The sequence below is a fragment of the Phoca vitulina genome, unplaced genomic scaffold (assembly GCF_004348235.1).
Source record: "Phoca vitulina isolate PV1807 unplaced genomic scaffold, GSC_HSeal_1.0 scaffold25, whole genome shotgun sequence".
Taxonomy (NCBI): domain Eukaryota; kingdom Metazoa; phylum Chordata; class Mammalia; order Carnivora; family Phocidae; genus Phoca; species Phoca vitulina.
Genome location: NW_022589728.1, coordinates 6,436,098 through 6,462,597, shown reverse-complemented (window position 1 = coordinate 6,462,597; position 26,500 = coordinate 6,436,098). Strand labels below are relative to the sequence as shown.

The 26,500-nt window shown below is 41.8% G+C and overlaps 1 protein-coding gene across 4 annotated transcripts in view; it reads left to right on the top strand.

Annotated features, from left to right (window-relative positions):
* OPRK1 (opioid receptor kappa 1) overlaps window positions 1-26,500 on the top strand; it is a 126,377-nt gene that overhangs the window by 76,851 nt on the left and 23,026 nt on the right. For 2 of the 4 annotated variants that reach the window (XM_032421723.1, XM_032421724.1), the window contains one exon: window positions 17,694-17,990. In XM_032421723.1, coding sequence (XP_032277614.1) covers window positions 17,734-17,990 — 257 coding nt within the window. In that variant the 5' untranslated portion in view covers window positions 17,694-17,733. Of the gene's footprint in view, window positions 1-17,115; window positions 17,328-17,693; window positions 17,991-26,500 lie in introns of those variants that run through there. The other 2 variants (XM_032421725.1, XM_032421722.1) reach the window with 2 other exon arrangements.

Sequence of the window (26,500 nt, the reverse complement as noted above, 5' to 3'; positions counted from 1 at the left end):
TATATGTTAAAAAAAAAAAAAAAAGAAGAAGATAGCAGGAGGGGAAGAATGAAAGGGGGAAATCAGAGGGAGAGATGAACCATGAGAGACGATGGACTCTGAAAAACAAACTGAGGGTTCTAGAGGGGAGGGGGGTGGGAGGATAGGTTAGCCTGGTGATGGGTATTAAAGAGGGCACATTCTGCATGGAGCACTGGGTGTTATGCACAAACAATGAATCATGGAACACTACATCAAAAACTAATGATGTAATGTATGGTGATTAACATAACATAATAATAATAAAAAAAGAAACTAATGATGTAATGTATGGTGATTAACATAACATAATAAAATAAAATAAAAAGTAGTTTACTTGTATGAGGTAGGGATAGAATAGGGGAGATAAAGATAGGATGGGAAGGAGCAAAACTTCTCAATACCTTTGTAAACAGTTTGGATTTTTGGTTCATATTACTAAAGCAAGTAATAATCTTTTTAAACCAATAAAAAAGAATCTTTTTCTATATTAAACTATAAATGATATTTTGCTAATGTTTACCAACTAAACTTGATAAATTGTACTATATTTTTAATTGTATTACTTTCACATGTGTGATATAATCCTGTTCATATCAATTACTTTTCTTCAAATAAACATATTTGCAGTATGACACTTATTCAGTGTCTTTCTTTGACTTTACTGTGGAACTGACTAGTCTTTCCTTCTACTTACTGTAGTTGTCTAAATATAACCCCTTTTTAGGGGAGTTTAACATACTAACATTGGTGAAATTTTTCATAATAAATCCCATTGTGACCATTAGTCTCTGTTTCATAAAATATATTAACTAGCTCTTGCACAATAGACAATGAAGCCACAATTCATACTTCAAAGTTAGAGCGAATACTTGACATTCTTCTCACTTTTTAATTTTACTCCCATGACTCATCTCTGCCTTCATTCAAACTAAAATTTTTGTGCATCCTGGAGAGGTGAAAAGATCACTGGGGGGGGATTCAAAAGAATGATTCTATTTCTGGATCCTCCACTTATGAAATGATCATGGTTATGTGGCTTAAAACCTTGGAGCCTGTGTTTTAATCATAAAATAGAGATAGGGTTATTCTGCCTATAAAGAACATAGAAATTATCATATCCAAATGAAATATTATCATATGAAATACTTTGACAAAATCAAAGGTTTTGATATACGGCAAAGATTTTGAAATCAGTAAAAAACAGTACCTTTGAAGTCAAACTGGGTTTGTTTTCCTGTATTGCTGCAAATTTTTATATGTGAATTCTATTTTTATTTGCTTTTATCTCTTTACCCAAAGTAATATTTTATAGCACCTACTCCCTCTGCTGTTCAAATGTTTTTGCTTTCACTTTCTGTTAAACTGGGGTCGAGAGGAGGGAGAAGAAGACGCCAGGACTAAAAGCAAAGAAAATTCACCTCTGTGTCACCTGATATATTATGGCAATTATCTCTTTCTTAGTGAGGATTATTCAAACATTCCGTACTTTTTTTTCTTTTGTAGTTTGTAGAACTAAGATTTGATCCCCTTTTCAAATATCATCCTTTGAGTGTAGTCCACAGCCTTTAGTTTTAATGGCATATGCTGTAAAAATGCTAGAAATTGGAGCTCTTTTTCTTATAAAACGAAGGAGTCAGTCAGAGATGTTCAGGAGTTACTGTGGCTTCTCCACTCAGGAGATTTTATTTCTAGACTCTCAGTGCTAACTGGGTAATTGTGAAATTTATTGCAAAACACGTGACACTTTTGGCAAGCATTGCCTTCAAATACAAAGCTTATTCTGAGTCTAAACTCTTTGGAGTCATGAACTTCGAAATTCTATTAAGCTCAGTGAGTATATTGATCTTAATAAATGTACATAATGCTACCTAAGATTCAAAGGAAACTACCAGCTTATTTTCTTCAGATTTATTATCCCTTGAGTTCTGTCACTTTGTTCATAATTTTGCTTTAAGGAGTACATAAGAAAAAGGGAAAGAAAATGCTATTAAAGTATTTAATATCACCAAGGTGATATTAAATCAAATGTAACCACTGTCTCAAGTTAATGCTAACTTGCAAACACATGCTAAGATTCTGTCAGCACCTTTTCTGGTCTCAAGCCCATCCATCCACTTTTGCTTCTTTATTGTGAAATGTAACTTATAACCCGCCATTATTCCTAATTCATTCAGTCAATATATGTTTTGTAGATGCCAGATACTATATTGGGAATATAGACAGTAATACCATTATGAATACTTATAAAATCAAAATATTTTCCACTCTTGGCATATAGAACAGTGAGTTTGGTGAGGTTGAGTGAGCCAGATGAGTGGGGAGGATGAGGGTTTGTGTTTGCGGCATGTACTGGCTACACTCTGGGGTGTCTGTTCAGCTTATCCTGAGCCATTCAGGGGGAAGACAGAAAGTGGCTATTTCTGGGAGCAAAGAGTCCCTCAGTTCCTGGGAAACCAGTTATCTTTCAAACTAGCTGTCGGTCAATTCCTCGGTTGACAGGCTTTTATAAACCTGCCCTAAATGTCCTTGCTTGCTACGTTGTGCCTCAGTAGTTATGATTATTTCTGAATTAAAAACTCCTGACCTTCTTGCTCTCCCTTGAAACTCATGTTTTTATGCATAAAGTGAAATCATAAGACAACTGTATGAACTATGAGCAATACAAATTATATGCTCATGTTTTTAAAATGGCTCTTCTGATTCAGCTCTCAGTAGTTGAAGATCTGAAGTGCCTCCAGCTGTACTCCAGACCAGTGTTTTCAAGTAAAGAGGGGGCAGTAAAGATGGAAGTGGAGAGGCACCCTCCTCTTCTCTAGACCAATTTGGGGTGGATTGCATCAGAGATGAAGAGATGGTTCAGGAAATATCTATGAAAAGCATCCCCTGGGAGGATTCCCTTCTTACTATGTGTCTTCTAAGCCAAATGAGGGGCATACAAACACTGGGAAGAGAGCATAATTCCCAGAATAGCAGTCCTAGTAACAATTCATGTAAGGTGTTAATGTAAGGTGCTAGGGATCCATTGGTTTGACAGAAAACACACCAAACAAAGAGAAAAAGAGAAAAGAATCTCTTAAAATTCTAACATGTTTCTGCAAAAGGTTTTAGACAAAATTATATGAGATATGATATTACTGGGAGTCACATGAAAATTTTCTAATTTCTACAAATAATTCACATAGTGTCTAATGAGCTGAGACACAATGTGGCTTCGATATGTGTGATCGCATGGCCTGGCAGGGTTAGATCAGTTGGCCATGTCTCTCCACAATAGCCAGTGAGGACACCCCTTGTTCACTACCCAGTCTGGTCATGACCTACAGTATGTGGAGTTGGAGTATGTTTTAACCTCAATGGAAACACACACAATGTTGATGATTAAAAGGGAGAAGAAATCTCTTCTTGGGAGACTTTGCATTGATGTTGTTTTGTGGCACTAATGCATTGTTTCATCCATTCTAGAACAACTCAAAGGTGAGCCAAGAAAGTCAAGGCTGGGCAAGACAGTATCTCTTCAGTTAATTAGGGCATTAGGAAGGCAGATTATCAAACACAAAAGTATAATGTTTTAAAATGAACTGAAAGAAAGTTACAACCAACTTCCTTCTCTGTGACTGTGGGTCAAGCGTGACCAGGGTAACATATGAGTTGCTTCTGCCCAGATCCCTCCTTGCAGCAGGGTGCGTATAATTAGCAAAAATCCTTGTGAATCGGGGAATGTGGGTCCCGAGAGTTACTGTAAACCTGGTAACTGAGAAAATTTATTTTTTTTAAAATTTTGTTTTAATGCCAGTTAGTTAACATACAGTGTTATATTAGTTTCAGGTGTGCAATAGAGTGATTTAACACTTCCATACATCACCCAGTGCTTATCACAAGTGCCCTCCTAATAAAAGGATATTTATAAGGTGTGGAAAGAGCTGCAGGAAATCAGGAAAGGATGAGTTGAGTACCTCAGTGAGAGAAGCAGGAGGGAGGGAGTTTTTCCATCTTTTGGCATGAAGGGCAAAAGGAAGGAAGAATTCTTGCAACTCTGAGAGGGCAGCTGTGTAGAGGGGGCTGCCATGCAGGAGCTGTGCCTTCACAGGGGAAACAGGCTGACAGAGGACACTGGTGGGAAAACCTTGGGACAAAAATAGGACTTCACTCTCCACCTGCCCTCTGATCTCTTGGCAGGCCGCCTCCCATACCTGGACCCAACCAGTAATTTCTAGACACAGAGCAGGGTGAAGAAGACAGAGAGTGGATATGTAGGGGCAAACAGAGATTATCCACATGGTTCTGGGGAAACAGGAAAGCTGGTCTTCTCCTGCCTCAGAGCTGGGCCCTTGACTCCTGAACATCACATAAGCTGACAGCCTGGGACCTTGTCAATACAGAGAGGACATCTCCCACCCCACAGTGTGCACTGTTCTCTCACCTGCAGACTGGCCCAGTAGGGACCCTGTCTGTGCCCACAGTGAGATCCAAAGTGAGGAATGGCCTTGGGCGGGGCAGAAAGCAGGTATCTTTTCCACTAGCCAGTTGATGTAGTCCTAACCTCCAGAGTAAGAGTTCCTTCAACAGAGAACCCTAATTTCAAGTGGCTCTTCAGACTTTCATTATGTTTTATTGTCTGCTGATTTCTGTTCTAATGCTCAAATAGAAAGCACACCTTTAATTATAAATAATGTCAGGCCCCCAGTGACTTTTTCTTTGTCAAGTATCTTATTTTACATTCTCTGTCATGTGGACACTGTTGATCACCTCTCCTTGAAATTCTCTCTTCTCTAGATTTCCCTGACTCTGTTTCTCTTTCTCCTCCTTCATTTATGCCTATTATCAGTCCTCTTTGTGAGATCCCTATCCCTATGGTGTGGTTTCTCAGCATTGTCTCATCAGCTTGCCTTTCTTACCATCCTCACCCTGGCACCCTTATTCCTGTCCTTAGCTCTAACTGTCCTTCATCTCTCCAATACCAACTATCCCCACATGTGACCTTGTATGTGATCCTGTACCACATACACAAACAAATGCCTCATGGGTGCCTCAAACACAGCTTTGAAAAACCTGGGCTCACTACATTCTCCTCCAAGCTTGCTGTGACTTCTCCTATATTTCTTATTTCAGTTAATGTGCCGTCCTCCACTTGGTCACCCAAGCATAAGCCTAAAGTAATCCCAGGCTCTTCCTCTTCCCTAACTTCTATATTCATTTTAAAACTACCAGTTTTGCCAATTTAATTTCCTAAATGGTTCTCAAAACTATCATGTTCCCTACTTGCTCAACAATTACCTTGCTTTAGGGTTAAATCATCTCTCACCTAGACCATTACAGTAGTTTTACTACTGTTTGGTCTTCAAATACACCCTCCGCAAACCCATTAACCACCACTGCCACCTTGCAATCTACTCATAACCCCTCAGTCTGTGTACCATTGTCCTTGGGACTCTCCATTTATGTCTTCCTCCAACCTCCACCTGGCTCTCACCTCAGTACCATCAGTGCTGCTAACACTGGGAACATGCCACCATGAGCCATTTATTGCCTTGTGTTGCCATATTTCTCTCACTCCCCACCCTAGCACCTGACATGGGACTGACACTGAATTTCAAATCTGTGGATTCAGTTCGATCAAGTGGTTCGGTGTTAGCAGTTTCAGGTTTAAGACTCAGCTCCGTGACCATGGGAAAATCCTCATTTTATCCCTCATTTATATAATACGCAGGTATGTGTCACACTAAGGTGCCTTTTAGTGGTAACAGTACAGGATGCCGATTCAGTATGGGACTTGTCACATCTGCTCTTGTCCCTTCCAATACAGTCTACAAATTAAACATAAGTGATATTTCAAAAATCCCAAATCTGAGCATATTATTCTCCTGCCTGAGATTCTTCATGTCTCTTCATGTATCTTATGTTGAAATCCAAAATCTTCACCATATTATTTGTTAGGGCTCAGTGTAATTTTTTTTTTTTTAAGGTTTATTTACTTTAAGAGAGAGATTGAGAGACAGAGATTGAGAGAGAGAGAGAGAGAGAGAGAGAGAGAGGGAGAGATTGAGCACAAGCAGGAGGGGCAGAGGGAGAGGGAGAAAGAATTCCAAGCATACTCTGTGCTGAGTGTGGAGCCCACAGGGCTCGATAACAGAACCCCAAGATCACGACCTGAATGGAAACCAAGAGTCAGGTACTCAACTGACTGAGCCACCCAGGTGCCCCAGGGCTCAGTGTAATCTTGACCTTGACTGCCATTTTATCTTGTGCCACACTTCCCTTGGTCATCAGGCTCAGATACCTTGGACTCCCGTCAGTTCCATAAATGTGCTCCACTCCTGCTCATGCATGTTCTTCACATATGCTAGAATGTCCCTGCCTAGAATGTCCCTTTCTTCCTCTTCACCTGGAGAACTACCTGCAGTCTTTAAGTGTCAGCTTCAACACTAGTTGGTCTTGAAGGACCTCCCTGATGCTTTTGTCATGAGGAAGTTTCCCTGACATCTGGTCTTCAGGGCCCCCCTAAACATGCACAGGCTGTACACTTGCAATAGCTCACAGGATGTCTTCACGACAAAGACACGAAGGGGACTTACATCTTTATTATGGCAATTTGCCAATAGCATCTTGAAGAAAGGGAGCCTTTTATTTACTTTGCACAAACTTGCTGCATTGGTCATTGACCACCTTGTTTTATTAAACAGTGTTCCTATAAAACACCAGTTAACTCTACTTGTTATTAATTAATTATTCATAAAATTTTAAAAAATTAAGTTCTGTCTCACACACTAGATTGCATAACCTGCTTGGGAAAAGATTGCCTTTGTCTTGTTACTCCCTCGAGTCCTGCCTTCTCACCTGCCACTTGGGAACATTCAGTAATAACTGATCAGTGATGGACCTGGAGCCTGCTGCATTCTGGCTCCTCTTAGGCTGCACTGGCCACACCTAGGGTCTTAAGCAAATGTAGCTGCTGCCTTCAGCTTATACTTAGTGCAGGTTTATGTCTGTTTTTAGAGCCACAACAAAGCCAGCTGATCAGTTTACTGGCAGGGTCCGTAGTCTATACAATAGAAATGCCAAAGTACCCACCACCCAAGACACTTCATAGCATGAAGCAATAAGAATCACTGAAAACACATTTTTCAGCTTTAAAAGTACTTACAGTTGTAAGCATAGTTTTAGCACTGAGCAGAATGGCAGGTAGTGATAAAGTGTAAGTTTAATAACATGTGCTTTATATCAGTGCATAATAGTGTATAGCATTTTAGCAGTTTATTTTTCCTCTCTATTTTATAGCTTTTCTCCAATATTATTTTTATTTTTTATTGTTATGTTAATCACCATACATCATTAGTTTTTGATGTAGTGTTCCATGATTCATTGTGCATAAAACCCAGTACTCCATGCAGAACGTGCCCTCTTTAATACCCATCACTAGGCTAACCCATCCCCCGACCGGACTCCCCTCTAGAACCCTCAGTTTGTTTTTCAGAGTCCATCGTCTCTCATGGTTCGTCTCCACCTCCAATATCCCCCCCTTCATCCTTCCCCTCCTGCTATCTTCTTCTTTTTTTTTTTCTTAACATATATTGCATTATTTGTTTCAGAGGTACATATCTGTGATTCAACAGTCTTGCACAATTCACAGCACTCACCATAGCACATACCCTCCCCAGTGTCTATCACCCAGTCACCCCAACCCTCCAACCCCACCCCCCACTCCAGCAACCCTCAGTTTGTTTCCTGAGATTAAGAATTCCTCATATCAGTGAGGTCATATGATACATGTCTTTCTCTGATTGACTTATTTCGCTCAGCATAACACCCTCCAGTTCCATCCACGTCGTTGCAAATGGCAAGATCTCATTCCTTTTGATGGCTGCATAATATTCCATTGTATATATATACCACTTCTTCTTTATCCATTCATCTGTCGATGGACATCTTGGCTCTTTCCATAGTTCGGCTATTGTGGACATTGCTGCTTTAAACATCGGGGTGCATGTACCCCTTCGGATCCCTACATTTGTATCTTTGGGGTAAATACCGGGTAGTGCAATTGCTGGGTCGTATGGTAGCTCTATTTTCAACTTTTTGAGGAACCTCCATACTGATTTCCAGAGTGGCTGCACCAGCTTGCATTCCCACCAACAGTGTGGGAGGGTTCCCCTTTCTCCGCATCCCCGCCAACATCTGTCGTTTCCTGACTTAATTTTAGCCATTCTGACTGGTGTGAGGTGGTATCTCATTGAGGTTTTGATTTGGATTTCCCTGATGCCGAGTGATGTTGAGCACTTTTTCATGTGTCTCTTGGCCATTTGGATGCCTTTTTTGGAAAAATGTCTCTTCATGTCTTCTGCCCATCTCTTGATTGGATTATTTGTTCTTTGGGTGTTGAGTTTGATAAGTTCTTTATAGATTTTGGATACTAGCCCTTTATCTGATATGTCATTTGCAAATATCTTCTCCCATTCTGTCAGTTGTCTTTTGGTTTTGTTGACTGTTTCTTTTGCTGTGCAAAAGCTTTTTATCTTGATGAAGTCCCAATAGTTCATTTTTGCCCTTGCTTCCCTTGCCTTTGGCGATGTTCCTAGGAAGAAGTTGCTGCGGCTGAGGTCGAAGAGGTGGCTGCCTGTGTTCTCCTTTAGGATTTTGATGGACTCCTGTCTCACATTGAGGTCTTTCAACCATTTGGAGTCTATTTTTGTGTGTGGTGTAAGGAAATGGTCCAGTTTCATTCTTCTGCATGTGGCTGTCCAGTTTTCCCAACACCATTTGTGGAAGAGACTGTCCTTTTTCCATTGGACATTCTTTCCTGCTTTGACAAAGATTAGTTGACCATAGAGTTGAGGGTCCATTTCTGGGCTCTCTATTCTGTTCCATTGATCTGTGTGTCTGTTTTTGTGTCATTACCATACTATCTTGATGATGACAGCTTTGTAATAGAGCTGGATGTCTGGAATTGTGATGCCACCAGCTTTGCTTTTCTTTTTCAACATTCCTCTGGCTATTCGGGGTCTTTTCTGGTTCCATACAAATTTTAGGATTATTTGTTCCATTTCTTTGAAAAAAGTGGATGGTATTTTGATGGGGATTGCATTGAATGTGTAGATTGCTCTAGGTAGCATGGACATCTTCACAATATTTGTTCTTCCAATCCATGAGCATGGAACGTTTTTCCATTTCTTTGTGTCTTCCTCAGTTTCTTTGATGAGTATTTTATAGTATTCTGAGTACAGATTCTTTGCCTCTTTGATTAGATTTATGCCTAGGTATCTTATGGTTTTGGGTGCAATTCTAAATGGGATCGACTCCTTAATTTCTCTTTCTTCTGTCTTGTTGTTTGTGTATAGGAATGCCACTGATTTCTATGCATTGATTTTATATCCTGCCACTTTACTGAATTCCTGTATGAGTTCTAGCAGTTCTGGGGTGGAGTCTTTTGGGTTTTCCACATAAAGTATCATATCATCTGCAAAGAGTGAGAGTTTGACTTCTTCTTTGCCAATTTGGATGCTTTTTATTTCTTTTTGTTGTCTGATTGCTGTGGCTAGGACTTCTAATACTATGTTGAAAGCAGTGGTGATAGTGGACATCCCTGCCGCATTCCTGACCTTAGGGGGAAAGCTCTCAGTTTTTCCCCATTGAGAATGATATTCGCTGTGGGTTTTTCATAGATGGCTTTTATGATATTGAGGTATGTACCCTCTATGCGTATACTCTGAAGAGTTTTGATCAAGAAAGGATGCTGTACTTTGTCAAATGCTTTTTCTGCATCTATTGAGAGGATCATATGATTCTTGTTCTTTCTTTTGTTAATGTATTGTATCACATTGATTGATTTGTGGATGTTGAACCAACCTTGCAGCCCAGGGATAAATCCGACTTGGTCGTGGTGAATAATCCTTTTAATGTACTGTTGGATCCTATTGGCTAGTATTTTGGTGAGAATTTTTGCATCCATGTTCATCAAGGATATTGGTCTGTAATTCTCCTTTTTGACAGGGTCTTTGTCTGTTTTTGGGATCAAGGTAATGGTGGCCTCATAAAACGAGTTTGGAAGTTTTCCTTCTATTTCTATTTTTTGGAACAGTTTCAGAAAAATAGGTATTAATTCTTCTTTAAATGTTTGGTAGAATTCCCCTGGGAAGCCATCTGGCCCTGGGCTTTTGTTTGTTGGGAGATTTTTGATGACTGTTTCTATTTCCTTAGTGGTTATAGGTCTGTTCAGGTTTTCTATTTCTTCCTGGTTCAGTTTTGGTAGTTGATACATCTCTAGGAATGCATCCATTTCTTCCAGATTATCTAATTTGCTGGCATAGAGTTGCTCATAATATGTTCTTATAATTGTTTGTATTTCTTTGCTGTTGGTTGTGATCTTTCCTCTTTCACTCATGATTTTGTTGATTTGGGTCATTTCTCTTTTCTTTTGGATAAGTCTGGCCAGGGGTTTATCAATCTTGTTAATTCTTTCAAAGAACCAGCTCCTAGTTTCGTTGATCTGTTCTACTGTTCTTTCAGTTTCTATTTCATTGATTTCTGCTCTGATCTTTATTATTTCTCTTCTCCTGCTGTGTTTAGGCTTTATTTGCTGCTCTTTCTCCAGCTCCTTTAGGTGTAGGGTTAGGTTGTGTATTTGACACCTTTCTTGTTTCTTGAGAAAGGCTTGTATTGCTATATACTTTCCTCTTAGAACTGCCTTTGCTGCATCCCAAAGATTTTGAACAGTTGTGTTTTCATTTTCATTGGTTTCCATGAATTTTTAAAAATTCTTCTTTAATTTCCTGGTTGACCCATTCATTCTTTAGTAGGATGCTCTTTAGCCTCCATGTATTTGAGTTCTTTCTGACTTTCCTCTTGTGAGTGAGTTCTTGTTTCAAAGCATTGTGGTCTGAAAATATGCAGGGAATGATCCCAATCTTTTGGTACCAGTTGAGACCTGATTTACGACCTAAGATATGATCGATTCTGGAGAATGTTCCATGGGCACTAGAGAAGAATGTATATTCCGTTGCTTTGGGATGGAATGTTCTGAATATGTCTGTGAGGTCCATTTGGTCCAGTGTGTCATTTAAAGTCTTTATTTCCTTGTTGATCTTTTGCTTAGGTGATCTGTCCATTTCAGTGAGGGGGGTGTTAAAGTCCCCCACTATTATTGTATTGTTGTCAATGTGTTTCTTTGCTTTTGTTATTAATTGGCTTATATAATTGGCTGCTCCCATGTTAGGGGCATAGATATTTACAATTGTTAGATCTTCTTGTTGGATAGACCCTTTAAGTAGGATATAGTGTCCTTCCTCATCTCTTATTACAGTCTTTGGTTTAATATCTAATTTGTCTGAATTAAGGATTGCCACCCCAGCTTTCTTTTGGTGTCCATTAGCATGGTAAATGGTTTTCCACCCCCTCACTTTAAATCTAGGGGTGTCTTTGGGTCTAAAATGAGTCTCCTGCAGACAGCATCTCAATGGGTCTTGTTTTTTTATCCAATCTGATAGCCTGTGTCTTTTGATTGGGACATTTAGCCCATTTACATTCAGGGTAACTATTGAAAGATATGAATTTAGTGCCATTGTGTTGCCTGTATGGTGACTGTTACTGTATATTGTCTGTGTTCCTTTCTGGTCTATGTTACTTTTAGGCTCTCTCTTGGCTTAGAAGACCCCTTTCAATATTTCTTGTAGGGCTGGTTTCGTGTTTGCAAATTCCTTTAGTTTTTGTTTGTCCTGGAAGCTTGTTATCTCTCCTCCTATTTTCAATGACAGCCTAGCTGGACATAGTATTCTTGGTTGCATATTTTTCTCATTTAATGCTCTGAATATATCCTGCCAGTCCTTTCTGGCCTGCCAGGTCTCTGTGGATGGGTCTGCTGCCAATCTAATGTTTCTACCATTGCAGGTTACAGATTTCTTCTCTGCAGCTGCTTTCAGGATTTTCTCTTTGTCTCTGAGACTCGTAAGTTTTACTATTAGATGTCGGGGTGTTGACCTATTTTTATTGATTTTCGAGGGGTTCTCTGTGCTTCCTGGATTTTGATGCCTGTTTCCTTCCCCAAATTCGGGAAGTTCTCTGCTACAATTTGCTCCATTATACCTTCTGCCCCTCTCTCTCTTTCTTCTTCTTCTGGGATCCCAATTATTCTAATGTTGTTTCGTCTTATGGTATTGCTTATCTCTCAAATTCTCCCCTCGTGATCCAGTAGTTATCTCTTTTCTCAGCTTCTTTAGTTTCCATCATTTGGTCTTCTCCATCACTGATTCTCTCTTCTGCCTCATTTATCCTGGCAGTTAGCGCCCCCATTTTTGATTGCACCTCATTAATAGCCTCTCTGATTTCAACTTGGTTAGATTTTATTTCTTTTATTTCTCCAGAAAGGGTTTCTCTAATAACTTCCATGCTTTTTTCAAGCCCAGCTTGTAGCTTTAAAGTGATGATTCTGAACTTTAGATCCGACATCGTACTCATGTCCGTATTGAGTAGGTCCCTGGCAGTCGGTGCTACCTCTTGTTCTTTTTTTTGAGGTGATTTTTTCCATCTTGTCATTTTGTCCAGAGAATAGATTAATGAGAGAACAAAATGCTAACAGGGTAACAACGTCCACAGAAAATATACTTTAAACAAATCAGAAAAAACTGAAGCCAGGGGAAAAGAAAGGGAAAGAAAGAAAAAAGAAAAAGAAAAAGAAAAAGAAAAAGATAAAAATAAACAAAAACAGAACAAAGCAAAACAAAAAACAGAATATGATCAAATATGATCCGGCTGGTGCATAGATCAGTGCCACACACTAGATTTTGGGTGTATTTTGGTCTGTTAGAAGAAAGTGCCTCCCAAAATTTTAAAGAAAGAAAAACTTATATATGTACAAAAAGAAGGGTTGATATGATGAAGGGAAGGAATATGACTGTAAAGATAAAAATTATAAAAAATTTTATAAAAGGAATTGATAAGAAGTTGTTTGAAAAAAGAAAGAAGAGGATTTAAAAAAAAAAGAAAAAAAAGGGAGAGAATGTGATCATGCAGGAGAGTAGAACAAAACCATACACTAGAGATTTAGGGTATATTTTGATCTGTTAGAAGAAGCTGTATCTCAAAATTTTAAAGAGAGAACAACTTATATATATATATGCCAAAAATAAGGGTAACTACTATGAAGGGATAGAATATGACTCTAAAAATGAAAAATAAGAATGTTTTTTAAAAAAGGGATTGATAAGATGTTGGTTGAAAAAGGGAAAAAGAAAAATTCAAAAAAAAAAAAGACCATTAAAAATAAAATTAACTTTGAAAGACTAAAGAATCATGGTAAAAAAGCCATGGATTCTCTGTGCATTTTTCCCCTAGTGCTGGAGTTCTGCTGTTATTGATCGGTAAACTTGGTCTTGGCTGGCTGTTCTCACTGATCTTCTGGGGGAGGGGCCTGTTGCTGTGGTTCCCAAATGTCTTTGCCGGAGGCAGAATTGCCCCCCGTTGCCCGGTCCGGGCTAAGTAATCTGCTCGGGTTTGCTCTCAGGAGATTTTGTTCCCTGCAAGCTTTCCGTACAGCTTTGGAGGAGGATAGTGAAAATGGCGGCCTCCCAATCTCCGCCCCAGAGGAGCCGAGTGCTTGGGGCCCCACTCCTCAGTGCGTCCCCAGAGAAAAGCAGTCAGTCACTCCTGTCTCCCCGGTCTCCGGCCGCACTCTGTGCTCACCCAGCCTGTGACCGAGCATTTCTATCTCTGGTACCCGACTCGGTGTGGAGTCTCCAAACCCAGCAGATCCCTGTGGTGTGCTCCCTCGCCACTCCTCCAGGGGAGGAAGGGGAGTCTCCCCGGATCTGTCGCTTGTTGGGTCCCTGCTGGAGGAGCAGTGGCCCGACTGTGCCCCGGATCATGGTTTATGGCAACCCCGAGCTGAGAGCCCACGCCTTGGCTCTGCCTCTGCAGCCGGCTTCCCTTCTCTGATACCTGGGAGCTCTGCTGCACTCAGGCACCCCCGGTCTTTCTGTGACCCCGAGGGTCCTGAGACCACACTGTCCCACAAGGGTTCCACCCCCCGCTTAGCCACTGGAGCTACATCCCTCAGCGGAGCAGACTTCTAAAAGTTCCGATTTTAAGCTCCGCGGCTCTATCACTTGCCAGAAGTGGCCGACGGAGGCCCCCTCCCCCGCCGTCTATTCTCCCGAATATCACCTCGGATTCACTTCTCCGCACGTCCTACCTTTCAGAAAGTGGTCGCTTTTCTGTTCAGAGAGTTGCTGCTATTCTTTTCTTCTATCTCCTGTTGAGTTTGTAGGTGTTCAGAATGGTTTGATCCCTATCCAGCTGAATTCCTGAGACCAGACGAAATCCAGGTCTCCTACTCCTCTGCCATCTTGCTCTGCCCCTCCTCGCTTTTCTCCAATATTATGATAAAATCTCATACTCCTGACAACCTGAATCCACATAAGTGGACTTCCTCACTGTGTTCAGAGACACAAGCGAGGTTCCCCTGGCAACCGCAACTGCCTGAAGGTTTTTTAATGCTCTGCCCATTTTGGCTTCACTTTATTTTGGCCATTAGTTTGGTAAAAAAGAAAAAAAAATAGGAGTACTCAAATGAAACAAAACTGCCTTTATCATAATTAGTAATTTTTGCCTTCAAAAGACTGTCCCAACTAGTAGAGGTTTCTTATTGGTGATCAGAATGAGAACATCATCTTATAATTTAGAAGTCCCAGGCTGAGTTCTGCATTCTGCTTTCATTATAGAAGTACCTGGCAAACCTCTCCATACACATACACTATGTATAGATATGAGACGTACAGGGAGAGCAAAAGTTCAGGTTATTGGAATTGTACCAACTTGGAAATGTCTTTAAAGTTTTTTTACCTCTTTAAAACTGTTAGGGCACCTCAGTGGCTCAGTTGGTTAAGCCTCTGCCTTCAGCTCAGATCATGATCTCAGGGTCCTGGGATCCAGCCCCACATTGGGCTCCCTGCTCACCAGGGAGTCTGGTTCTCCCTCTCCCTCTCTGCCCCCCCACCCACTCATGCTCTCTCTTTCAAATAAATAAATCTTAAAAAAGAAAAAAACAACTTTACCTAAATCTTTTCAAGTAATACCTTTCCTGTTCTTCTTTTTTGTCCTTGCCAAATAACCCTTTCTATATATATTTTGTCTTTTGGGGAAGAGTGGCTCTGCATTTGCTCCCTTACATGAAATCATTCTGTGCAATCAGCATATTGCAAGAAACAGAAACACCTGTGTTTGAGCCAACTCAGTAATGTTACCAGCTGTGTGAGCCACCTGTGTGCTAAATACAACAACAACAAAAATTAACCAATGTGGTGAGTGCAAAAGGAGGATAGATATTGTAAACACCCTTTCAAAAGTGTGTTGCACAGACAGTTGTGTGTATGTTGAATGCATGAAATCATAAATAAATAGGTAGTAGACAGATAGATGGATAATTCTGTCTTTCTTAGCTATTTTACTTTAACATACTATTTTTACTTTCTTTCTTATTTGGATACTGCTTAGTTTTCAAACAAAATGTCTTCCTAGGTTGGTTTGATGATAGTCTGGGATCCCTCTGGCAGGAAACAAGCCCCCAGACACATGGAGATGATTCATCTGCCATCTTCCTAACAGAGAAGGACCCTCAGACACATGGAGATCCCATCATTCTGATGTTTTGTCATCTTCTAATGAAAATCTGCAATCAAAACCTAAAAAGATATAAGATTTGATAATAATTTTCAAAACACCAATGATCCCAGGGTTGGAGGGATTCTGTTGGGCAAAGGAGAGCTTTCCTGTTGTTCTTTGAATCAAATTGCTAAGAAGAGCTGTGCATTTTGAGGTTGTTGTTAAGACTCTGGTGGTCAAATGCCTCTTTGGGGGTCACAATATCTTTTTTTTCTCCATTCATCTGGTTTTTTTTCAGTTCACATTTGTTTATTTCATATTTTTATTTCATATTTTATTTATTTTATTTTATTTTATTTTATTATGTTAGTTGCCATACATTACATCATTAGTTTTTGATGTAGTGTTCCATGATTCATTGTTTGTGTATAACACCCAGTGCTCCATTCAGTACTTACCCTCCTTAATACCCATCACCGGGATAACCCATCCCCCCACCCCCCTCCCCTCTAAAACCCTCAGTTTGTTTCTCAGAGTTCATAGTCTCTCATGGTTCATCTCTGGGGGTCACAATATCTTGAACAAGGTAAGAGCTCTCTTCTGCAGTCAACTGATGAATGGAATGACTGTATCAGCATCCTGACTCCCATACCCAGTTGGGAGAGGGGAACTTCCCCAATGTCCTTCAGGACCTTCACTTCAGTGGCTGAGTCCTGGCTCCCCTGTGCAACTTACCTTGGCCTTCCTTCCTTTTCTTCATTGTCTCCTGGGTCTCTTTGCCTGAGGGTGTCTTTCACCAGCAGAATCTGACAGCAATCCTTTACTGGTGGAGTTAAGCACAGAAATGATGACTGAATTCCTCTATGGGAGTTCAGGTTCTTGGGGGCTTCGTAGAGAAGTCACCCTAGGGACAGAAAAGTGATGATTGCAGGGATTAAAAAAAGAGAAAGAGACATTGTCAACTCCCTGGCCAACACTAAGGAGAGTGTTTTACTCATTCGCAGGTAATACAACGAAATATAGGTAATACCTGTAAGGTGCAGTCTGTGTGTCATCTCAGAGAAGACTAGAAGGAATAGAATGCACAGGAATATTCTATTTATGTATACTAAATCATTAATATCTTATGACCTGGTCTTATTCTAATTGGATTATTTTGCTACTTTATTTGGATGGGTCATTCAAATAAAAGTATGCTTTTTCTCCTCTCTTGAAAGAAGACCTGTCTGGAGAATGAGGCCCACAGTAGTTCTAGACTTTATTTTGAATAATCCAGATGCATACTCGCACTGAGGCACACCCTTCCTTATTACTAAAGCTAAGCGGCACAGCAGCTCAGTCTTAGGGCCATCCAAGAGAGGCTGATTGAGGCTCTGGGTAGTTGGTGCTCCCTGAGCCTCAGCTGGGGGCGCGGGGCTGGGTTTGGGTGGGCGGGACGGGGTGGGGCGGGGCGCGGCCCGGGGCGGGGCGCCCTGGAGCTCTCCACCCAACCGGCCAGTGAGCCCGCCGACTCCTAGAAGCAAAGGCCTGGCTGAGCCGCCGCGGGTCGTGGGAGCCGCGCGCTGAGCGCGGCGACCGAGCTCGACTGAAAAGGTGCCTCTGCCAGAGCGCTAGGCTGCGGGTGCGCGGCGACTCCGAGAGCTGAGCGGCCCCGGGAGCGCGAGGTTCCGTAGGGACCAGGACGTCCCCTGGACCACTGTGCGGGTCTCCGGGAGCCGGAGGTGAGCTTTGGGCTTTTGACTTTCGAGGAGCAGTCCTGGGGAGCGAGGGCTTTGTGCTCGAGAGCTTTTTGTTCCTGGGGGCTCAGAGCAGCAGTTTGGGGACAATTCCACCAGGGGACCGTGCCTAGGAAAGGGTTGGAGGGGATTTCAGGAGCCCGGGAAGAGGAGCCAGTGCTGTCCGCCTCACCAGTACTCAGCTGCAGCGAGATGTCCGCCCTCCTTTTTCCGCCTCTGGGGACGTGCGCCGGGGTGGGCATCAGCGGGTCCCGGGCTCCCCGGGCTGCTGGCCTCCGCGCGCTGGCCGGTGGGCGGGCAAAGTTTGCCTCTCCGGGTCCAGCTGGTTCTCTCGCTCTCGTGGCCCTGCAGGTTCTGCCTCTGCTTGCCCTCCAGCTGCAGCCGCCTGACCATGGAGTCCCCGGTCCAGATCTTCCGCGGGGAGCCGGGCCCCACCTGCTCCCAGAGCACCTGCCTGCTCCCGAACGGCAGCGGCTGGCTGCCGGGCTGGGCCGAGACTGACGGCAACAGCAGCGGGGGATCCGAGGGCGCGCCGCTGGAGTCCGCGCACATCTCTCCCGCCATCCCTGTCATCATCACGGCTGTCTACTCCGTGGTGTTTGTCGTGGGCTTGGTGGGCAACTCTCTGGTCATGTTCGTGATCATCCGGTGAGTGCGGGGCCCGGGCGCCGCAGTGGCTGGGGTCGGGAGGGAAGGTCCGGCTCTGCCGCCAGGACCGGCGGTTGCGGCTCCCTCCAGGTTGCGGAAACTCCTTGCCCTCCGTGCAGGACTCTGGAGATTCTCAGAGGGTGGCCTCCTTGAAGTAAAGGATTTCCTGGAAGGGTTTTGGGTGGGGAACTGCGAGGTTCACAGGGGGCGAATCGAACAGCCAGGGGCGTTTTGAGCATTTGAATGACCCTCCACTCCCCCTTCCCGTTCCCCCCCTCCCCCCTAACCAAACCCCTACTAAGAACTGTGGTCAGGGAAAGTACTAGGGCGTGGAGGAATGTCAGCGTCTTCTGGAAGGGAAGCTAGTTCCTTTTCCTGGCTTTTTTGCCTGGTTGCCCGCGCCAGTTCAGAGCACTTTGTTCTGTCCTTTGCAAATATTTCTTAAGGTAAAATTCAGGCCCATCGAATGCACTGGAGATATTCAGAATTTTCTGTGACTCATCAGATTGGGATTATGGTTTATGAGCAAAAGCCAGTATACTATTTAGGGTTGTTGGTATCACGCATGAGCCCTTTTAGTACTGAAATGTTATCTCATTTATTTAGAATATCAGTGATTTTTGTAAATAAGCCAGCCAATATTTATCCTCTAAACTGTGGGTTGTGGAGGTTTTCAAAAATTGCTTTACTTTTTATTTTCCACCGAGAGAAACCGATGGTTCTATTTTATTGTTCTTTGGTGGCATTACATTGAAGTCAACTTCTAATTATAAATACCCAAATATCCACCTATATCTGCTAATTTTCTGGTAAGTGATGTGATTCTTATTTTGACCTCTTTCAACAAAGAAAACAAGAAAAGAAAAAAAATCCCAACTTTGCTCTGGGTGCCCTTTGATAGATATGTATTTCCCTTTCTGGGAGAGTTAATGCTTTGGAAATACACCTTTAAGAGTGAATAAGGAGCTTACATTCCTTTGAGACGTCCCTGTAAAATAAGGGACATAAGTCACTCTTTTCAAGGACATTGAAGGGATGAAGAAAAACTACGTTTTTGTTTTTTAATTCTAATTTTAGTTTAGCTCTTTATTTATTATGAACCTTAAGAACATTACCTATAGTAGCATGAGTCTTGGGAAATCATCATAATAAAAAAATGCCCATTTATCTGTCTATCTAGGTTTGAGAATGTCAGGTCTTTTATCTTCATCTGTGCTCTGGAACTAAAACCCATCTTTTAAGCCTCCAAATATATATTATAAAGCTCATTTCACCTACAATTAGTGTTTGTAGCTTGGTAGCCTTGGTTTCCATAATTGTGTATTGCATTTTATAGGCATTCTATCTGTGATGAGTAAAGGCTACAGAGGGAGAAAATATTTTAAAAGCACATTGTTTTTCCAAGTCATTAGTAATTTCAGGGCTGCTCTCCATTAGAGAGAAGATTATAGCAACCAAAAGAAAAGACAGCTGTGTTCTCAATTACAATTAAAATTTTTAGGAGATCTTTGGTTCACAGGCTGTTGTTTTGTAATAAAACATTATTACACAAGAAGAAGATGCTAAGGAAAAACAACAACTCTGTTCCTACTTATATCATATTTAAATGCATGAGCAAAATAAATACATCTTATTGTTATTTGAATGAGCACCTGAAGTTTTGAGTTTGGGAAGAGCTTCTTAGTTGCTTAACAACTGTTTATATAGCCCTGCAGAGTAGGATCAAAAGGAATGAAGAATCCTAAAATATGTGCAGAGACATCCCTATGGGGAACAGTAGACATGTCAGAATGAAAACAGAATTATAGATTAACTAGGATTTTAATGTCAAATATGAATATGAAGAAATAGAAGTAGAAATGAAATATAAATATATATAATAATTACATGTAATTATACATAATGAATAATCACCATTATAAATAATAATATAGTACACTTACTAATTATTCATATATTTATATAACATATGCAATATATAATTATATATATGTGTGTGTGTGTGTGTATCCAAAAGATATCCAGGGCTAAAATTTGTTAAAAGGAGATACATTTAGCTAAAAATACGAAAGAAGTTAGCTAGTTCATGTAACATCATCCGTCCTCCCACTCCACTCCCAACTACTTGGAGATGAAGTAGGAAAAGTGAGGAGTTTCACTATCATCCTGGAATGCCAATGTACTGAAACATTAGTTTGCTTACATCTATAGCTAAGAGGATTAAGGAGTATTTGGAGTTGGTTAAGACTGAGAGATGGTCAAAGAGTTGAAAAATAAAACCTCAAAAGAAAAGTTGGTGGATGTGGGTTTATTTCATTCGGGAGAAGAAGGAACTGAAGACTTGAGAGAGGTGGCTATGGTGTACACACCAGGACTGAGAGCAGAACCGGAGTGAGGAATTCATATGCAGTTTTTATAATTGATGTTGAGAGCTAAGCAACACTGCTTGAAAAGATGGAGGATCACTTTTGAGAGGACACTATTTTAAAATATTACACATTGAAAAGGGGCATGGTTCAGTCATCTAGGACATCATTCTAAAGATGCTTGGATGTTGGGGCAGGTGCAGGTCCGAGATGGCCAGTTCAGACCTGGGGAGGAAGTTAGGGTTGTGGAAAAAGCTTTGACTATTTTTAGACCTGTCTTACAAATAGCTTTCCCATCTTGGGTGCCTGAAATGCTGCCCAGTACCCTCTGAATATATTTATAATTTCAAGTGTTTTCATCATTTCATAGGTACCAACTGCCATAACTGCCTAATATTAGGGCATAGTAACTTTTCATTGTGAAAACCAGCCTCTCTTCTCACCAGGCTTTGGGGTTTGTGGTCCTGGGGTGGGAGGTTCTTACCTCAGCCCTGGATCTCTGTCTTTGGCTCTTACGACACCTCGGGTGTGCCCGTGGGTGTAGCACTTAGGATCCTAAGCCTGTGTTCTCTCCACCTCTTCCTGTGCAGGTCCCCTGCAGTGAATGCTGTGATGCCCACCCACACCCACATCCTGGAACTTGCCAGGCAGTCTCACCTGTGACATCTTAAACCATTCTCCCACAACTTCCATGCATATGACTGTCTCCTCTCCCAGCGGACATGACCAGAACCCAAGGGACACTAAATATATGCCAGGCCGGTAAAGCTCCTACTTCACGTGAATCATTTTATTTACTCTTCACAACTATAGGTGTCTTACCATCCCCATTTAACAGATGGTGAAAATGAAGGCAAAGTAAGATTAAATAAACTGACCAAGGTCGCACCTTGCTGATTGTGGAGCCAGCCTGACCCCAGAGCCTGTGCTTTGGTTTACTGTTGAATTCATTGCCCTCTATACCACTTCTGCAGACCTGTGGATACTTTCTTACCAGGCAGCCCTTCATTTTCTCCCAGATGCTCTTTTTTTTCTTACCTCGCCTGGGCACCATAAACCATCACTGCAGTCTCTCTTGACAATACATTCGGCTGCCTTGCCTTCTTGTCCTTCTGCCGTTGTCTGAACCTCGACCCTGGATCAAGCCTGTACCTTATCTTCCTATTCCTATTCCCAGCAAATTGAATGCTGCTGAATAAAATCAATTTTATCTTTGTAAAGATACACTTGAAGGCAAAGTCACCGCCTTCAAGTGTATCTGACCCCAAGTCTGCCTAGTGCTTTTATGTCTCTCTCCTATTTCCAGAAAGAGCCGATTTCTTTTCCCAATTGTCACTAAAAAAAAAAAAAAAAAAAAAAAAAGGAACCAACAAAAAGAACCTCAAACTAATTTCATTGGCACTAATTCCTAAACCCTCTCCCTGACCATATTCCGTCATGGTCAGGGGATGGTCTTAACTCAGTAGTTCACTGTGACGCTAGAGTCTAGCTGCTGGGAATGCTCTTCCTACATACGTGCACTGGCAGCTGCCCTGCCTTGTATCATTCCATCTCTGTGGCGATGTTTCCTTCTTTGTATCCAGAGCAAATCCCTGCTCCTGAGAGTTGAATCTCATCATCTCCAGCTCTCCTGAGGTCTCTGCTGTGTTAGCTATCCCCTTTCTACGCTATTTGTAATCTCTTCACTGCTTTTGTCCCTTATGCATCTGGACATACTCAAGCATCTGTCATCTTACAGGTAATTAATATCCACGACCCTTCCATTTTTCTGAGTTCCCTTAGCTAATGTCTTTTCATCCTCCTGTGTGTTGTAGGTAAGTTTCTTGGAGGGATAAACCTTCTTCTTCATTTTCTTGTCTTCCACCTGTTCCTCAGCCCCATGTACTTGGGTTCGCTCCCTGAAGCTCCTTTACCAAAGCTAGAACATCACGTTTCAGCTGCTCATTTCAGGCTGACTGTCCCTTGATTTCTGTGGAGATTTGGCATACTCGACCAGTCTTACGCCCTTCACTTTCTCTGATATCACCCTGTCCTTCACTTCCTGCCACATCCTTGGGGTTTCTCGTCTACAGCACAGACTCCTCTTCCTCTCGTGTTTCTTAAATGGTCATGTTTTCCAGAGCCTTCTCAGCTTTTCTGTCCTCACTTTACACACTCTCTGTATTAGTCAGGATTCAATCAGAACAACAGGACCAATAGGAGATGTACATATGAAGAGATTTGTTGCAAGGGCTTGGGTTATGTGACAGTGGGACTGGCTGAGCTAGTCTGAAACCTGGAGGGCAGGCATCAGCAGAGGTAGGCTGCTGACCGCAGGTGGAACTTCTTTCTGCTGCTCTGCTCTCTATTATTAGTGTGCTAGGGCTGCCATCAAAAAGTGCCACAAACTGGGTGATTTAAGCAACAGAACTTATTTTCTCACAGGGAGGCTAGAAGTCCAATATCAAGGTATTGTCAGGGTTGGTTTCTTCTGAGACCTCTCTCCTTGGCTTGCAGATGGCTATTTTCTCCCTGTGTCCTCACAGGGTCTTCCTTCTGTGTGTGTCTGTGTCCTAATCTCCTCCTTTGATACGGACACCAGTCAAATTGGATTAGGTCCCAACCTCATGACCCCATTTTACCTTGATTTTTCCTCACTTTGCCTCTTTGAAGGCTCTATCTTCAAATACAGTCACATTCTGAGGTACTGGGGTGTTAGAACTTGAACGCATGTATCTGAGGGGACATAACTCAGCCCTAATCACTGCCAATCCCCTTTCTGTTCTCCTTAAGAAAACACTCTCCTCAAGCTTCAATTTTCATGATAATTATGTATATATGTTCTCTTTTGTTTAATTTGAAGAAAAGCTTTATTCTTCTTTTTAAGTTAAGTGTAAGGATAAACAAGGAAAAATTATTAGGACAAAAATAACAGGAATCAAAATTACTTGGTTTTTGGTCTTAAGTTTTGCCTTTTGCTTTTTTCATTAGTTTTCATTAATTCACTGCTACCACAATAAAGACCTCTAGGGGGTCAGTCTTCTGCTACCGTTGCCCTGAGAGTAGAAGACTTGTGCTTCCCTGTAGTTCAGCCTGGGCAGTGTTGAAATTTCCTAAGAAGGGCAACTTTATAAGAGGCTTAGGAAAAAACCAACCAACCAACCAACCAAACCAAACCAAACCAAACCAAAACAAAAACCAAAACAAAACCACAAAAATACTCTGGAAATGTTTCCATTTCCTGAACTCAAATTTCTTCTCCAAAGGCAGCCAACCCACCCAAGCTTGCCGAGTACATAGGTTGTTTTTTGCAAGGGTACCCGTTTTCTTGTTCATAAATTGGGGGACAGAGTGTTTCTTCTCCAAGTCACTGACAGAAGTCCCACTCTACGGAGACCATCTTAGGTCACATTGCATATATGGACTCAGGTCACCTCTGAGTTAGTCTGGGCCCCATGGCTGAACTTGTGTCAGTCCCAGGAAACTGTGTGGCTATCACCAAATTGGGGAGATATGAGAAGAAATGAGGTGACCAATCAGAGTGTCTGATGCAGTGCCTTCTTTTCCATCCAGGGAAAGTGTCTGTTCCTTCTGGAAGTTCTCATTGCAATCACAGCAGTTGTATGTACAAATATATTCCATATTCTCTCAAATGTCACCGTAGCCTACCTTGGATAGTATCACCAGACTATACCTAGCCAGGCATTGAAGAAAAGGCAGAGGCATATTGGTATAATTAACCTGGTGCTGCTCCCTCTCTGACATCCATCTTATCTCAGGCTTTGATTGAAAAATATGTTCTCATTTATCCTGAGTCCTCTCTTGGAATCAATGTTGAACATTTCCTAAAAGTAAGCATAGTGAAGATCCCTCCAGAAATTATTTTCAAAAGTGCCTATCTTGCACTTCTCCAAGTAATTTTATTATTTCACAAGCTCTTAAAAGAGAGAATTGGTTTCATTGCAACTGGTGATATGGATTAGCAAAATAGAATTATTTTCTTCCCTGTGGAACATGTGATTGGAGCTGAAATCCAAATCCTTGTGTTTCAGAGATCAGAGACTAACCAGCTGCATCCCCCCCTCCCCCAAAAAAGGAAAAGAAAGAAAGAAAGAGAAAGAAAACCAATTTGGTCATCAGGCATAGAGCTCCTAACCTCTAACAGACTCTAGGCAAAATTGTAGTCTTCAAAATCCTTTCTTGATTCTGTTCATTTTATGAGACTTTACAATTTTTCCTGGTGCCTGTCTTTGAATTAGTTTTAGGAGGGACTTATTTCTGGCTAGGAGATGGTTGCCCCTCTCCATCAATCATTCAGCTGTATCTCTTGAGTAGCAGTATCTTCATGTGAACTGTGCAGTTGGCACTTTCTTCACTCCAGATTAACTTCTGGATGCACTCAGTTATCGTTGCCATGGGGGGCTCTGTCCTCAGTGCAAAAACCTAAAACTGTATGGCTGCAGGACAGTCTTTTTTCTAAGGTTTGGCTTACATGGTTTCAGTGGTGTAAGTAATGCAGGCTCAAAACTGTATTAACAAAGATTTATTCCTCCACAGAAAATCAGCCAACTTTTGTTTGTTTCTTTCTTTGGAGGGGATACTGGCTTATGTCTGAGATAAGGAAGACCGATGTAAGAAAGGAGATTTTAGGAGTGGGAATAATATTGTAAAAGGCTTCTCTGTGTGTGTGTGTGTGTTTAAACACTTACCCCTTCTCTGATCTAGCAAGTCAGAATTTAGATGAAAGATGAGAAGAACAGAAAGCACGTGATGAATATGTGATGAATTGAAAGATCCCAAAGGACTGGTCTGAAGGTGGGGAAGGGAGCCTTCAGATTAACAACGGTTAGAATTTCAAGCATTTAGAGACAATGGGAACATTTTTCTGAGCTCCTACTAAGTATTAACTTACTTAACCTCACAACACAACTAAACTCTCTCTGCTTACCACATTGCTTTCCACCCAGTGAAGGGACCATTTCCTTCTGATAAGAGTGCAGAGAGGAAGGGTAATCTTGTCTCCTCTCTACCAGCATCCTGCGGCTCCCTTCGCTACGTCAGTTTTCTGTATAAAATTGGAAAAATCATTTAAGATATCTGTGTACTTCTAAATATCCAGATAGTCGTAGGCCGAGAAACAACATGTCAATCACATGAGATTTGTAATTTTTCTACTGGGTGTTGTCAGGCATGATAAACGCTCACCCTATGTGCACAGCTGAATACACTAGAACATTCATTCTGGGTGTCAGGACCATGCCTACAGAGGACGAGCAGATCCTGGGCACCAGCTCTTGCAGTGAGATCACTATTCTACATTCTCCCACCACCCTGCATGGACAGCCTGCCCCCCATGCGATGTGACACCTGTCCACCATTCTGGCTGTCCATCACTGCCAGCATGGTCACCGAGGCTGTGTCAGTTGTGGAACTCGGGGACACATTCTGCCCCTCTGTTTTTTCTATAGCTTTTGCTCTTTGCATATGGGAGGGTAATTCTGGGGAACTGAAGGGGCCTGCCTGACATCTGAATGAATCTGTGGATTGACATAGTGAATGTGAATATAGTGAATGTAGTCAATTGCAGAGTCAGATCATTGGAGAAACAATAAATGAATTCCCTTTCCTTCCCTTAAAAATTAATAAGCTGGGGCCCTGGGTGGCTCAGTTGTTAAGCGTCTGCCTTCGGCTCAGGTCATGATCCCAGGGTCCTGGGATGGAGCCCCGCATCGGGCTCCCTCCTCAGCAGGGAGCCTGCTTCTCCCTCTCCCACTCCCCCTGCTTGTGTTCCCTCTCGCTGTGTCTCTCTCTGTCAAATAAATAAATAAAATCTTAAAAAAAATTAGTAAGCTATTGCCCCTTAGTAAAGAACCATAATTTCAATGGTAAATAGTCCAAAAAGACATAGCAACTTAATTTTGAGAGGAACTGAAACTTATCTGGAGAATTAATGAAGCAAACTCATTATGTTTTTGAATAAATTCTTCTGAAAATTCACATCAGTAAAGCCATCATTTCTGATCATTTAAAACATAAAATCTGGAATGCTCTGTATCTGGAAAACATGCCCAGGAAAATGAATAAATCATGCTTGTTGGCAGCGCAGAGAAAAGAGTGTCATTATGCTAGTCTTCCACTGTTGGTTTAAAAGGACTGCATTTTCCC